Raw genomic sequence first — 15,766 nt, forward strand, 5'->3', positions numbered from 1 at the left:
TCTTTCGATTAGATCTCAAAGTTCAAGGATCAAGGGCTTGGATTGAGCGAGTGACTGGAGACGGAACTCCTGAATAATGGGTGAGGAAGAAGACAGAAACAGCTGAGAAGAAGTTAGGCGTGGGGAGAAAGAAATCGATGGAGTTGAAAATTACGGGGTATAGAAAAATACCGTCGATCCTGACGATCGTCTGAACTGTGCGGTACGGCACTTAAGCTTTTGACACTTTTCTTTTTGGTGAATGGCGGACAAGACAATACAAGTCGAGTTCTTCTGTCTGGTTTCCAATGTTGACACGGCCCAGTTTCTATTCGAACTTCGTATTTGCAATCAAAGAAAACGGGTTTTTTTTCCCCTGTAATTTTGAAACCATATGTTTGTTGCTCTTTCACCCTGATGGGTTTCTACTTGATAAGTTCCCACCAATGAAAATGCCTCAGATAAATAGGGACCCAGAGCCCCGTAGAATGATCAGATGAAGTATTTTATTTTCGTATATGTATTTTAATGTATTAATAGTCTTTTGGTATGCACTATATTTGGGATGTCTCACACTTATATTTTTCTCTAACAGATGACCAGTTTCGCCACACATTTGCTCGGAGACTTGATCCACCGTACCACCTTTACTAGTCTGTTTACTGGCCTAATTATTGTTAGTCGCGAGAATGTCGAGCCACTCTTTCTTAGGCCGAGAGACCAGTGCCCCTAGTTTCAGACTTTTTCTATCCGGATATTGTCAGAGTTTTTTGATATGCAGGTTCCTTGCAAAAAGATCATAATTGACAATGATCTCCAGAGTTGACGTGTTCCAACTAAACCGGATGTACTCCGTACAGGTAGTATGTAACTATGTAGGGCTCCGTACTCCGTACGAAATATGTACAAAGATGCAGCTCTGGTAACAGCTAGAGTGGAGATCTCTTAACATGAGACTGTATATTAAAATTCAAAACCGGTTCTTTTTCTGATTGTTATGTGTTTTTTTTTCCTCTGCCATCTCACTTTCAAAATGTTCTTTTTTAAATTTGTATATTGTATTATGGCACTATCAGCTATGGTGGATTCAACCCGAGACACATCCAATCCGAACCGAATTAATACCATTTGATCCCCTAGTCCCCTAATCCCCCGTTGAGTATGGCCGAGGTTCAGCTATTCTTAGCGACCGAACTAGTAATTTGAGTATTGCACAATACACATCCACCCCCGACCTCTTATCGATTTGTTGCTTTTTTTCCCTTTGTGATCTTCCATTCTGGGCTTCTAATTTCTGCTTTTGCTTCTACTTTGATTTTTGTGTCTCTCGTTCGCCTACCATTGCACCTCACTTCGAATCTTCCTTCACCCCGATGTGTGCGATCTCGATCTGTTGCTAGGGGTCTATATTCCGCCAAGTCTACAAGACATTCTTACCCTCGCTCCACGTTCATTCCGTCACTGCGAGGCTTCTTAGGCCACTTGCCCCGTCAACACTTCACGTCCCGATTGCCCCTCATACGCTCGTTCATACCATCAGATCTCGACTGAGGGGACCAAAATATGGTCAATACCTTTTCGGGGAGTGGCCCGGCACACGCCCAGCCCTCACTTCCCTCATTGCCCGCCCACCTACAGTCTGATACACATCTCACAGCTCATCTTGCCAGTCGGTATGGAGATCCCTGATTCCCTTCATGAGTGCAATCTTGGTCATAGCTAACGTCTGACCCAGCTTTCATGTTGGACTACCAACTGCCCACCTGTCGTCTCAGGCTCTTATTGCTCTGAATACATATTCATCGGCCACAAAAGGACCCGATGGCGGAAAAGAGGGAAGTGCTGCGGGTGAAGCCGAGGATCTCGCGCGCCGCGCCTTCACTCGTCTGGGTGCACGCGCTGAGAACCAAGCCGTTGTATTCTTGTAAGCTGAATGAACCCTTCATATAAAACTTATATCTAACGTCCGATTGAAGAGGAGAGAGCGGATCTGGAAAAACAACCCTTCGCTCGCACTTGCTGTCTTCATTCTTATCCTTTTCATCAACCCCACTCTCCTCTAAACTCTCATATGCCGCCTTTGTCTTTGACACTCTCACAACTACCAAATCCGTCACTACACCCACGGCTTCAAAAGCTGGTCTATTCCTTGAACTTCAATACGATGGATCATCCTCCGTGAACCCAACCCTGATTGGTGGTAAGATCATTGACTACCGATTGGAGCGTAGCCGCATCTCCTCGGTGCCCACGGGAGAGCGAAGCTTCCATGTGTTGTACTATTTGCTATCTGGGACAAGTGCGGCAGAGAAGGCACACCTGGGATTCGAGAATAGCATCCATATTCAATCTGGTAGCAGGCTGTCCGGGGGAACTGTCAGCCACAAACGCTGGCGCTATCTCGGTCACCCAACGCAGCTTAAAGTGGGAATCAATGATGCCGAGGGCTTCCAGCATTTCAAAACCGCCCTGCGGAAGTTGGAATTTTCCCGGGGTGAAATCGCCGAGATCTGCCAGATTCTGGCCAGTATCCTCCACATTGGGCAACTCGAATTCGCCACGGGTCAGTCTACCACCACCGGCGCAGAAGAAAGTGGCGGCTATTCCCACGAAGGTGGTGAGCTTGTCACGGTGGTGAAGAACAAAGACGTGCTCGACAATGTCGCCGCGTTCCTGGGTCTCAGTGTTGATGCTCTGGAAAACAGTCTCGGTTACCGAACAAAGACGATCCACCGTGAGAGGGTGACGGTCATGCTTGATCCAAAGGGAGCGCGAGAGAATGCCGATGCATTCGCACGTACTATCTATTCTCTGCTAGTGACCTACGTCATTGAAACCGTGAACCAAAGGCTCTGTGCAGCCGAGGACAGTGTCGCCAACACCATCTCCATTGTTGATTTCCCCGGGTTTGCCCAAGCTCCTTCCACAGGGTCTACACTTGATCAGCTCCTCAGCAATGCTGCGACCGAATCGCTATACAACTACTGTCTTCAGTCATTTTTCGACCACAAAGCAGATATCCTGGACCGCGAAGAGATCACAGTGGCCGCAACAAGCTATTTCGATAACACAGATACCGTGCGTGGTCTGCTGAAGCATGGTAACGGTCTCTTGAGCATTCTGGATGACCAAACCCGGCGTGGAAGATCCGATGCACAGTTCCTGGATAGCGTGCGGAAGCGCTTCGAGAACAAAAACCCCGCCATCTCCGTAGGTGGCACCAGTGGATCGGGTGGCTATATGTCCCAGACGCGCAGTGCGTTCACCGTCAAGCATTTCGCCGGCGAGGTGGACTATTCCACCACCGGCCTTATTGAGGAGAATGGAGAAGTCATCTCGGGAGATCTGATGAACCTGATGCGCTCCACCCGGAGTGACTTCGTGCGTGAATTGTTTCACCAGGAAGCTCTGCAGACCATATCCCACCCGCAGGAAAAAACTGCTATCATGCAGGCTCAGGTGAGCTCAAAGCCATTGCGAATGCCTAGCATGGCTAGACGCAAGGCCGGGCCCCCATCCCGCTTCACTGCCCCAAGCGCGCACCCTGAAAGTGAGGAAGGTGAGGAACACGAAAGCCAGGTTGCAGGATCCAAGCGAGCCAGTGGGCGGAAGAGCGGAATGCCTTCCGGCCCGGCCCAGGGAGCTGCCGGCCAGTTCCTTTCTGGCCTGGAGATTGTAAACAAATGCCTGAGCTCCTCCAACCTGAATCCTTATTTCGTCATCTGTCTCAAGCCCAATGATCGTCGCATTGCCAACCAGTTCGACAGCAAGTGCGTGCGCATGCAAGTCCAAACATTCGGTATCGCCGAAATCAGCTCGCGGCTGCGAAACGCTGATTACAGTGTCTTCCTTCCTTTCGGAGAGTTCCTTGGCCTGGCCGACATCGGGAATGTTGTGGTGGGAAGCGACCGGGAAAAGTCTGAGGTTGTTCTCGACGAAAAGAGATGGCCTGGCAACGAAGCTCGTGTCGGTAGCACCGGTGTTTTTTTGAGCGAACGATGCTGGGCAGATATTGCTAAAGTGGGCGAGCGCGTGGTACCATCCTATGGAAATGCAGGTGTCGATGAAAGCGACGGCTTCCAGTCCGCTGGTGGACACCCGGACGCGAAACTCCGACTTCTTAACCCGGCCGATCAGTCTCCAGGTGCGTTTATTTATGGAGATGATCCCAAACAAGGGTACTTTGGGAGCCGTGAACTGGATGGGCGCTCTGATGCTGGAGGCTCCGCTTTCAACTCCGGTGATATGTTCAAGAACCTTGACACCAAAGAGCAAATGCTTGAGAAAAACAACGAAAAGAAAATGGAGGAGGTCGATGAGGCCCCGACATCTGCCGGTCGTCGTCGTTGGATGTTCCTGGTGTATTTGCTCACATTTTTCATCCCTGATTTCGTGATCCGGTTCATTGGGCGCATGAAGCGCAAGGATGTGCGCATTGCCTGGCGTGAAAAGCTCGCTATCAACATGATCATTTGGTTCGCCTGTGCTGTAGCTGTTTTCATGATTGTCGGTTTCCCTGGAGTGGTTTGTCCAACTCAGAATGTCTACAACACGGCAGAGCTCAGTGGTAAGAATGGCAAAGGTTCCGAGGAGTCTTACGTTGCCATTCGAGGCGTGGTTTTCAACCTCGGAAGTTTCATGCCATCTCACTTCCCTGATATCGTTCCTCAGAAGTCCCTCAAGGCGTATGCAGGCACCGACGCTACCAATCTTTTCCCTGTCCAAGTTTCGGCTTTGTGTCAGGGTACAACGGGAAAAGTGCATCCCAGCGTACCATTAGACTATCGATCAAATCTGAATGATTCCGCGGCCACAGCCTCCAGCTCCACCTTTGATGTCAATGCCAAGTACCACGATTTCCGCTCTTGGACTAATGACTCTCGAGCTGATTGGTTCTATGAGCAAATGGTTATGATGCGCTCGAATTACAAGAAAGGTTACGTTGGTTATACTTCAAAGGCAATGAAGAAGCTGGCGACCGACAAGAACAGGAAAGTTGCAAGTATCAACGGCAAAATCTACGACATGACCTATTACATTGCTGGCCCACGAGTACCTCGCTGGCCAGCGGGGAAGAACGCCACCGGCAATATTGATACTGATTACATGAGCCCTCTTCTTGTCGATATCTTCCAGGGAAAGCCCGGAGACGATGTGACCAAGTATTGGGAAGACTTGAATCTTGACAAGGCACTCAGGGCCCGAATGCAGCTTTGCCTTGACAACTTGTTCTTCATTGGCAAAGTCGACACGAGAGACTCAGTCCGGTGTCAATTTGCGCGATACTTCATTCTCGCAATTTCGATCATGCTTGTCTCCATTATTGGTTTCAAGTTTTTGGCTGCGTTGCAATTCGGAAAGAAGAACCTTCCAGAGAATTTGGACAAGTTCATAATTTGCCAAGTCCCGGTGTATACCGAAGACGAAGAGTCATTGCGCCGTGCTATGGACTCTATGGCTCGCATGCGCTATGACGACAAACGCAAACTACTACTCGTTATCTGTGATGGTATGATTATCGGTCAGGGCAACGATCGTCCGACTCCCCGCATCGTCCTTGACATTCTGGGTGTCCCCGAATCTGTGGATCCTGAACCGCTCAGCTTTGAGAGTCTGGGCGAGGGTATGAAGCAACATAACATGGCAAAGCTTTATTCTGGTCTATACGAAGTCCAGGGCCACATTGTTCCTTTCCTGGTCGTTGTAAAAGTCGGCAAACCTTCTGAAGTGTCCCGTCCTGGCAACCGTGGAAAACGTGATTCCCAAATGGTTCTCATGCGCTTCCTCAACCGTGTTCACTACAACCTGCCCATGAGCCCTATGGAGCTTGAAATGCATCATCACATCCGGAACATAATTGGCGTCAATCCGCAATTCTACGAATATATCCTGCAGGTCGACGCTGACACCATGGTTGCACCTGATGCCGCCACACGTTTTGTTTCGGCATTCCTCTCTGATACGCGTCTCATCGGCTGCTGTGGAGAGACGTCCCTGTCTAACGCCAAGACCTCCATTGTGACGATGATCCAAGTTTACGAATACTACATCTCTCACAACCTGACGAAGGCATTTGAAAGTTTGTTTGGATCCGTGACTTGCTTGCCCGGTTGTTTCACCATGTATCGTATCCGCACAGCGGAGAATGGAACGCCTCTCTTTGTCAGTAAGGCTGTGGTCGACTCCTACTCCGAAATCCGTGTCGATACCCTCCATATGAAGAATTTGCTGCACCTTGGTGAAGATCGTTACTTGACGACACTGCTTATCAAGCATCACCCGAAGTTCAAGACAAAGTACATTTTTAGATGTCATGCCTGGACGGTTGCACCGGAAAGCTTTGCCGTCTTCCTTTCCCAGCGTCGCCGATGGATCAATTCTACAGTTCACAACTTGATGGAGTTGATTCCGCTACAACAGTTGTGTGGTTTCTGCTGTTTCAGTATGCGTTTCATTGTGCTCATCGATCTGCTCATGACCGTCATTCAGCCAGTCACGGTCGCCTATATCGCTTATCTGATCTATTGGTGTGTGAGTGAACCAGACGTGCTGCCTATCACCTCCTTCATTCTTCTTGGTGTCATCTACGGCCTACAGGCCTTGATCTTCCTCGTTAGACGTAAGTGGGAAATGATTGGCTGGATGTTGATTTATCTCCTGGCCATTCCCATTTTCTCCCTTGCTCTGCCACTGTACTCCTTCTGGCACATGGATGACTTCTCCTGGGGTAATACGCGTGTCATCACCGGAGAGAAAGGCCGCAAAGTTGTCATCTCTGACGAAGGCAAATTTGACCCTGACTCAATTCCAAAGAAGATTTGGGAAGACTACCAAGCAGAGTTGTGGGAATCCCAAACTTCGCGTGACGACCGGTCTGAATTCTCCGCACACTCGTATGGTACCAGGCTGCCTCCCTTCCCGCAGTCAGAGTACGGGTACCACACTGGCTCGCGCCCGGTCTCGCAGCTCGACTTGCCTCTTGGAGGCGGTGGCACTCGTTACTCAGTCGCTCCGTCTGAAATGATGAGCAACTTCGGTATGGAAGACCTGAGTCATCTACCTCCTGATGATGAGATTCTCGAAGAGATCCGTAAAATCTTGGCGACTGCAGACTTGATGAAGGTCTCAAAGAAAACCGTCAAGCAGGAGCTTGAAAGGCGGTTCGATGTCAACCTGGACGCCAAGCGGCCATACATCAACTCTGGTGAGTCAATTCTTTTTCAATAGCACAATGGACCCAGCTAACAGATATGTAGCCACTGAAGCCGTTCTGTCGGGAGTTCTTTGAACAACTATAACGCCATTCCGTTACCTGCGTTTGGTCCTTCTCAGGTGTGGACATAGGGTATTCGACCAACATGTGTTATTAATATTTTTCACCTATGCCTTGATTTTTCTATTTTACAAGCGAACTTATGCATGGATGAGAGCTTTGCGCAGCGATTTCTTTTCGGCCCTTGATTTTGAACATTTCGCCTTTTGCCTCATAAAACTACATATTCTCTATCTGCATTGAAATTGATAATTCCCAGAGATTTTCTCTGGCGTTTTGCTTGTGATCCATTTGAATGACTTTTGATCCGTGTCGTGGTCTGTGACTTTGATATCAATCTACACTGGAACGTTCTTGACCAAAGGTGGGACTCTTTGTCACATTAGATCTAGTGATGCTTAATATTAAATGGAAACAGGGCTGGGTAAGTCTCACCCGATGGTGATATCTGAACTTATGTACCAATATGCTATTGACAGAATGTCGAGTTCCTATCTAAAAAAGGATCAGATAAAAAAGGGGGCGGGGGGAAGTATGGGTGATCATCGATCGTAATACTAAAAATTATCCGACAGCGACCTCGAGTACGAGTAAACAAGGTTTGTTTGGCACATTTCGCTACTAAACTAGAACATAGCTAGGTGCCTTAGCTTCACTTAAGTCCCCACTAAGTCCCGCTATAGCTGGAAGATGCATACACATGCACAAAGAGAACAATAAAACTGGTATCTGATTGGCTACATGCACTCCTGTGAAGCCCTCTTGTTTTGATACAAAAATATAAGTTCATGTTTATGTTTGTGTTATCAGCCGAGTGTGGTTACCCTGTATCTCCCTAGCTTGGATTCGCGTGTACGATTCCTGAGGAATGAGTTTCATGTTCATTGAGAGGTTGATATTCAGATGAGATGGGAAAGCGAGAGCATAGAAATCTCCTGTAGCACTGTGACAACTTCCTCCCTCCGCCTTCTGTATCTACTCTATACTCTTCGTGGGGGGGGTTCGCTCCTCCCTCAGTACCTGAGCGCGTAGAGAATGCTATACTGGGTACATTTGCAAGTCACATATCTCCGGCATTGACACCAGCGGTTTCTGTCAGTGTCCATATAACTTCATCCAGCGTACCAGCGATCTGTTCTGCACTGCCTATCAAATATATCAGCTCAACGCGCTCGATAAAGATACCACATTGATTCTTACTGGATGGTACTGGGCTATGAGGTCATTGGAAGTTGTATCAATGCGGACCCGAGGCGCCTTCTTGCGCTGTCGCTGCTCATTCTGGTTTGCGTCGCACCTTGCCTTTTTCTCCTCCTTTTGACTCTTTGGAGGGGGCAGTGGAGGAAGAGGCGGTGCATCGGTGGAGGTTTTGTGGACAACGAACAAAGCAAAGACACCTTGAAAAGAGGTTCGCAAGGGTTGGTGGTAGGTGCTTCGGAAGAATGGCTGTGGGGATGCGTAGCAGGAGGAATAAGAGACAACCATCTGATGTGTTCTTTTTAGGAACTTTCGAGGTTGTTCACAACCCCTTCCACCTAAAAATTGTCACCCCAGATCCCTCGAGCTTTCCTTTGTGTGTGTGTTGGGGCATAGTATATGCAATCATCAAGATATTCTTTCTCCACTAGTTACCAACGATATTTACCAAGTCAAGCAACTCTTCAAGCCATTCGGTCTCCTGTGTCGTAAAGTTCTTTGGCGTGGAGTTTGACAAGCAACAGAGATTGTGTTCCTTTAATTGCCATGCTTCTGGAACCTGTGGCTTACTCGGTTCCTCCATAAACATGTCGAACTTTCCCATGACCCGTTTACCGTCCGCAAACTTATTCTCAAACACCCAGCCATTGAACCATAAAGGACGGTTCTCGCGGTCCAAATGAAGAAGCTGGGGGGCACAGATTGTGGGATTGGGATCATGGGTTGGCGCCGATTCGCTTCCATCTACTGGTGGATTCGCTCTTGGTGAGGCCACTGCAATTCCATCTACTGGTGGGTTCGCTGCTGGTGAGGCCACTGCAATTCCATCGACGAAGGATAGTTTCGGCTGTTGATTGATGGCGTCGAAGGTGTCGGGGGTCGGACAACGTCCACAATTTCAGTCTGGACAACGTCCACGACTGCAGGTTGAACAGCGTCCACAATTTCAGGTTGGACAACGTCCACGACTGCAGGTTGGACAACGCCCATGACTGCAGATAGACCCGGGTGAAAGGAATATGAAGTATCCCCAACGAGCTCCCATCCAAGCCAAAAGGTTTCCTTATCACCTGTATTAGCTCAGGTGGTTAGTAAACGTAAAGGGAGTTTGGGAAGACAGGTACCGGGGTAAAACGAACCGTAGACCATATCGTAAGTCCCTACAATGTCCGCACCATTACCATTCCTATCTGGCCCATTCATTCTGCATACGAGTAACAATGCAACAAAGTGCATCCACTTATCCACGACGATGACTCCCGACTCTTGTTCATGCCCGCTCTCCCCGGTCCACATTCTGCTCTGCTGCACAGCTTGCGAAATTGGCTCTGGCAAGACCTTTTGCAGCCATCCCTGCTTACTCTCTGGCGAGATATTTCGATCTCTGAAGAAAAGGGCACCCGTGCGCACGTATTCCGGGTCATCAAAAAGGGACTCGGGGTTCACGAAGAACAGTGAATCGGCGTCGATGAACAGGGCTTCGCGGAAAGACGAGAAAAGAATAGCAAAGGGCTTACCAGCCCATCCGTTGAGCTGCCAACCTTCATCGTTCACCAGTGCGGAGAGGTCACGCGTTGTGACGCCTGGTATGGCCTCAAGTTTCATCCGGAAGTCCTTATTCAGATCGTTTTCGCCGAGATACATGACCTCGACGGGAAGATCGCAGCCCAGAAGGCGAAAGGAAGGAATGGCCGCCAGTAGAAACTGTGCCTGGCCATTGCCCGCCGTTGTCACGATGCCACGACCTCCATGGCGCAACGAGATGTGCATACTCATATGATCTGCAAAGTATGGACTCGTCCACGGAAACAAGAGTGCAGAGAGTTTGGTGACAAACTTGCGATAGGAGTCGTATTTGTGGAGTATGCCAGGGTATGTTGACTCGCTGAACTTGTCCCGGATGTAGGGGACAACGTCATTCCGCACGTAAGTCTGATTGTCGTCGCTGTTGACGAGGTGTACCTTCTCCCAAGTCTCGAATAATTCTTTATATATGCGTGTGCGCAGGCCAAGGTCGTGTAGCTTCGCCTCGCCTGTGCTGACTACTGGCCGTAGGATTTGTTTGATGTAGAGCTCGTTGGGGGCTGTTGATAGAAGGTAGTCAAGAGCGGCCTCGAAGAGATCGGGCTCTAGATCCGAAATCGTGCTATTCTCGCTATCTTCATCGATATTTGAGAATGACTGCGGTGACTTTTGATCTTCTACATTTTCCTGCAGCCCTGGTGAATTTTCCCCAATAGAATTCTCGCCGGGTGTCTTTTGCAATGTCGAATCATGTTCCGATGACGCCGCAATCGTGTTATCAGTGAGTGAACTTCGCCATGTTCTGTCCGTGACCAAGGTGGAAGTCTGGCTCTTTGCGTCTGAAGCTGGCGACCTAAAAAGCAGGAATGAGATTACCAACCACGCCGCTACAACCGCAATGATGACACGAGTGGTTCGCAAAAGCATGCTTTTTCGTCGCGTTTTGGCTGGTCTTAAATGTGACAGACGGCCTTCTTTAAGTGGAATTGAGTGCCGTGGTAACATTTGGACAATCGGGATTAATTACTGAGGGAAGATAGGACACAGCCGCTCAAATCCATGCGAGCCATTTTACAGAATGTTTTCGAGGACCCGTGGACAAGACAGAAAAGGCCGTGTCCTATACCATATCTAGTTAGCGTTACCCGTGGTCTAGACCTTTGACCTTTTTCAGCTCTCATAATCTCATTCCTCCTCCGTACTCCGTATCCATATTCTGATAGCGGTTTAGTTTTGATTAATCTCTTTTAGCCCCCAAGGGTGTGTGCTCCGGTACCTGAAAAATCAGGTGTACCACCTTCCTAGTTGGGATACGTTTCCGCTTTGAGGCATAGTGGCTTTGGGCTTCCTGGACCACAGTCTGACTGTTTCAGAAAATGTTGACTTGACCAAATTATGGAACAAAAATGACTTTCAGGGGAGGTTGCCTCTGTTACATCTGAAAGGTTTCTGGAACCTTTTCTACGGGTCGGGCCGATCTATGTCCCACCCTTCAGGTACCCATGGATTTCCTTCCAACTCTGGAATGTTGGGGCTCGGGAGCTGCCAAGGTGCATACATGGGATAAAATGTAATATTCATGTCCACTATATACATACGGAGTACTTCCCACTGCATTAGAGCTGTACACTAGGTGGCTGTAGACAAAATCTAACACTCTGTAGGTTTACTAGCCTGTGATCATGATGGAAGGGTACCAGAAATACAGGGGAGTACTAGAAAATTCGCTGGGGAATATTCTACTTGGTTAGAGTTGGGTGGGAAATCAAAGAAAAGGAGAGCGCAGTAAGCCCCGGAGGTGCAAGTGTGAATGTCGCTAACTCAGCCTTGAACATTGGACCCTCCCAAGGGATCGAGACCCCCGGGAAAGTAATAGAGAGCATAAATTCAATGCGAGACTTTACCCCCTTTGTTGATACATATCATGCGTAGAGGACCTCCGCAAAGCCCATTCGTGGAGGCCCGTAAGGCCCCCATTATAGCCCATTTAGGGGGCTCAGCTAGGATCTCGTAATCGCTGTATATTGACCCTTCTACGAATTATATCCTCCCAATTCACATTTCATAACTGGGATAACTATATAAGTGTATATTCTAATTTCAAATAAAATCAACCAGTGGAGATTTGAAGAAATGTCAATGTGTACTTTAATATCTGATATATATTTCCGATATAGGGGAGCACCACGCTCACCACTTTCCGAGTGATCCTCTATAATTCAAGACTTAACTAGATAACGCGTCCTTTCGCGTGTTCAAATGTAACGATACATAAGTTTCACTACTTATCAATGATATATTAGTTAAAAATAGTAAGATATCACCTTACCCTTGAGGTCAAAACGGGGCCTCAATACAAGGCAATTGAAAAAAAAAATCACATTCCTCAGAATATTTGTATTGTTTGGTGCCTATTGGGCCGTGTTGGGCCCCCAAGCCAATAACCCCCGGGGGCCCTAAGGACTAGGCCCAAAACCCAGCCCATTAGTGAATTGGGGTGGGTTAGGCGTTGGGATTTGTGGGCTCTGCGGAGGTCTAATGCGTACAACTCTCCTTAGTACCAGGTTCATATTCATGCAATGCTATATGGTATCTGAGGTACATTGCAAGCAGTTGAACTCACAGCCGAGGTCTGTCTTGGCCGATCACTCTACTCCACGCACGATCTGCAATCCATCAAACGTCATTGTGTTGATCACGTATCCGATACGAGAAGTACATATATGTAAGGCTCTAGCTACCATTTTGAGGCAAGTTGGTCACCTATGGAAGGTCTTGATTGGCTTCTCTGACTACTTTTGCTACACAGACACCACAGGAGCATACAACACACATATTTAGGTGCTCCACCGACGGGGAAACTAGTCCCGATCGAAGGGTGTCGGTGGGACTTGCGTTCTCACACATATCGCTTTGCTTGAGCCTCGTCTTCGAGCATTTGTATGCCAAACGTCAGCTTTAGAACTCACAATAAAATAACATGGCCGATCCTACAAGAATAATTATGACGTCAATTCTTCTCGTAGAGACATTGTTCTCGTTCAATCATTGCTATGCACATCTCCCTATCATGTGAAAGGCGGGTCTGATCGACATGGGGTGTAACGCACCCCGAAGCGACGACTAGCTTAGAAACTGCTTCACTCAACCTTAGAATCCCCAATCCAATTTCTCCTCTTCTACCTCCAAACCAGCATGGGAAGCTGTTGCCATACTGCTATCTACTGGACCTTTACTGTCCACGACCTAGGCCGAAGCAAATCCTTTGGCACTCATCAACATTGTTGCCCCCATCATGTCAAAATCCGATGTTTCAAGTAACTCTGAGGTGGAGGATGTGCTACTTACCCCAGAAAAACCCAATTTATGGAACCGATTCAAGGCGCACATGAAGAGGTTCTGGTGGGCGTATTTGATTGCATTTTGCATCTCTGTTCTCGTTATCATTCTCCCTCTGTGAGCTCCATCATACAAGATAATAATGGCTATGCTAATTATTTCTTAGATTTTATGTCGGGATTCCCAACTTCGCAAACGATTATATCAACAAGTACGAGTATGACTCTGATGGCCTTGAGATTACCAACCCCCGGCCAACCGCCTTTCACGTTAAACAAAAACAAACTCTCCGAACAGGAGGTGGGTTCAGTGGTAGTGGTCATATGAACGCATTCAATGCCACATGTCGTGTTAAAGATACCGATAAGATCTTTACAACCTTCCCAGTGCCTGATATTGCATTTGGCAAACACGCCACCCTCGAAATAGATCAAGATATGCATTTATCGTGTGTTGACTGTATGTCACGATTGGCAACTGCAGCCGGATCTAACAGGAGTTCTTCAATCTTGATTGAAGGCTCATCAGATTTGAAAATTGGAGCACTACCAACTGCTCATTTAAACATCCATAAAACAATGAACGTGGGTGGTGAGTATAGGTTTCCAATCACATCTATAAAACAAGCTGACAGTCTTAGGTTACAATGCCACAGGTGAGAAATACCATATCAAGTTGCTCGATAGGAGTGAACATTTCTAAAATTTGCAGATTTTATCAACGCCGAAGGCGCATTCAACATCACCAGTATAGAGCTCCTGGATCCTCCAGTTGATGGATATAACTTCAATGCCACAATCTCCGTGCGCAATCCGACTCCCTTCGTTATTGAGCTGGTATATCAATCCATCCCATTCCCTGGGATAGAAGTATAAGCTAACACATTTAGGGACATGTGACTTTTAATCTCACCATGGGTGGCTCAGAATTGGGTTGGGTCGATCTGCCATATCTCTTTTTAGAAAAGACTAATAGCAACGCTGTGGTGCTCGGTTCAGTGGACAAAAAGAGATTGATTCATGAGGCCCTTTCCGGTGACGATGAAATTGGCACTGTGACCATCGAGGTTCATGGGAGAAGTTGCTCTTTCAAGGGTGTCGATATCCCTTACTTCACAGCCGCTATCAAGGCTGTGTCAGCGTCGACAAGGATTGATCTATTAGAATATGCTTCAAGTTTATTTTCTTGACGTGGTGAACCTACGATCGAGAGTACTACAGGATGAGCATGCTATGAGTTTAGACTATAAAGCTACATGGGATTTCTTCGGATATGTATGTCAAAGATAGCGCATTTTCACTGCAAATGACAGAGATATAGATTCTACTTCGTTGTACCTCTGACCATGGCAACATGCTGCTCAGATACCCACCCCCCGCTCGACTGGAGACTCCCTCTGGAGAATCAAGACACAACAAACCTCAGCATGGAAATATACACATTCCAATGTATACAGTGCAATGAAGTATACCGAAGAATTCAACAAGCCTTTTCAATGACTCAACCCCAGATATACAGCCGTCATTTCTGATTCATTCACGTCTAGGTATCCCTGTTTAAACTACAAAGAATAAACGCGGCCATGGAAGGGGGAGAAAAAAAGAAGGCTTTGTTACTGGCATTGTTTCTTTCATGACATTGCTTCTCTTTGACTCTAATAATAAAGCTACTCTTGACGAAAATTACATAAATAAGACTCGATCCCACCGTCTTCTCAACGATCGTGCATCTACATCAACTACATCTTCACTAATCCCTAGCAGCTAATCTGACAGAATCCTTCCTACTCAGATTCGTTGTAGATCACCAATCTAGAGTCATGTACTCTCCGACAGGAAATCCCGAGCATCAATTTCTGCGTACACGCAACCGGTTCAAAGCTGAGCTACAGCTCGAGATTGATGTTATTATGAGTCGCAAGGGGATTTCGCCTCTCCGCCTAGCGCTAGCAGTTGACAACCTCACCGATCTTATTGACGAGGTACGTGTCGTCGAACGAGCGAGTGCCACTATGTGTAGGGAGATGCCGCAATGCCGTACCGTGCTTGATAGAAAAAACTATTACGGGTACAATGGGGCATTTTTAACGAAGACTCACAAGCTTGAGGACCAGTTGATTATGCTCAAGGAGAACCTCATGCGCCTATATTCCGATCAGCATTGGATATCTCGCCAGATTGCGGCTGTAAACAGATATTCCGACCTTTAACTATATGCCAACTCATTCGCTCAAAGATACTTCTTTCCCCGGAAATTCTTCGTAGTAACGTATTTGATAGCAGTAAAATTAGCCCCGAGAGACTAAACTGTGGGCTTGTGGTACTTGTATATGCTCAAATGTTGAATATTTGCTTGATTCCTGAACTGAAATTAGTCTTTTTGGCGCCCAAGCCGATTGAAAGAATTTATCTATAGATCAAGAAAATTGAACAAGAAGTGATAAGATGACAACAC

General features: G+C 47.4%; 5 protein-coding genes across 5 annotated transcripts; 3 read left to right on the top strand and 2 right to left on the bottom strand.

The window, feature by feature from the left end:
* Positions 1-1,542: 1,542 nt before the first annotated feature.
* Positions 1,543-7,267, top strand: chsE (chitin synthase class Va; the record flags this gene model as incomplete). The annotated part of the gene is made up of 4 exons (XM_056677069.1): positions 1,543-1,652; positions 1,715-1,903; positions 1,956-7,183; positions 7,236-7,267. 4 exons carry the CDS (start codon positions 1,543-1,545, stop codon positions 7,265-7,267), a joined length of 5,559 nt encoding a protein of 1,852 aa, XP_056532069.1.
* A 1,045-nt stretch (positions 7,268-8,312) lies between these two features.
* Positions 8,313-8,737, bottom strand: N7500_005926 (uncharacterized protein; the record flags this gene model as incomplete). Its single annotated transcript, XM_056677070.1, has 2 exons — positions 8,313-8,384; positions 8,453-8,737. 2 exons carry the CDS (start codon positions 8,735-8,737, stop codon positions 8,313-8,315), a joined length of 357 nt encoding a protein of 118 aa, XP_056532070.1.
* A 139-nt stretch (positions 8,738-8,876) lies between these two features.
* Positions 8,877-10,978, bottom strand: N7500_005927 (putative alpha-1,3-mannosyltransferase; the record flags this gene model as incomplete). Its single annotated transcript, XM_056677071.1, has 3 exons — positions 8,877-9,296; positions 9,335-9,519; positions 9,589-10,978. The coding sequence occupies 3 exons, from the start codon at positions 10,976-10,978 to the stop codon at positions 8,877-8,879; spliced, it is 1,995 nt and encodes a 664-aa protein (XP_056532071.1).
* Positions 10,979-13,268: 2,290 nt separating this feature from the next.
* Positions 13,269-14,501, top strand: N7500_005928 (DUF3712 domain-containing protein; the record flags this gene model as incomplete). Its single annotated transcript, XM_056677072.1, has 4 exons — positions 13,269-13,429; positions 13,479-13,903; positions 14,024-14,148; positions 14,202-14,501. 4 exons carry the CDS (start codon positions 13,269-13,271, stop codon positions 14,499-14,501), a joined length of 1,011 nt encoding a protein of 336 aa, XP_056532072.1.
* Positions 14,502-15,131: 630 nt separating this feature from the next.
* Positions 15,132-15,521, top strand: N7500_005929 (uncharacterized protein; the record flags this gene model as incomplete). The annotated part of the gene is made up of 1 exon (XM_056677073.1): positions 15,132-15,521. The coding sequence occupies one exon, from the start codon at positions 15,132-15,134 to the stop codon at positions 15,519-15,521; it is 390 nt and encodes a 129-aa protein (XP_056532073.1).
* Positions 15,522-15,766: the final 245 nt, after the last annotated feature.

The sequence above is a fragment of the Penicillium coprophilum genome, assembly GCF_028826855.1.
Source record: "Penicillium coprophilum strain IBT 35676 chromosome Unknown utg000004l_segment0_segment0, whole genome shotgun sequence".
Lineage (NCBI taxonomy): Eukaryota > Fungi > Ascomycota > Eurotiomycetes > Eurotiales > Aspergillaceae > Penicillium > Penicillium coprophilum.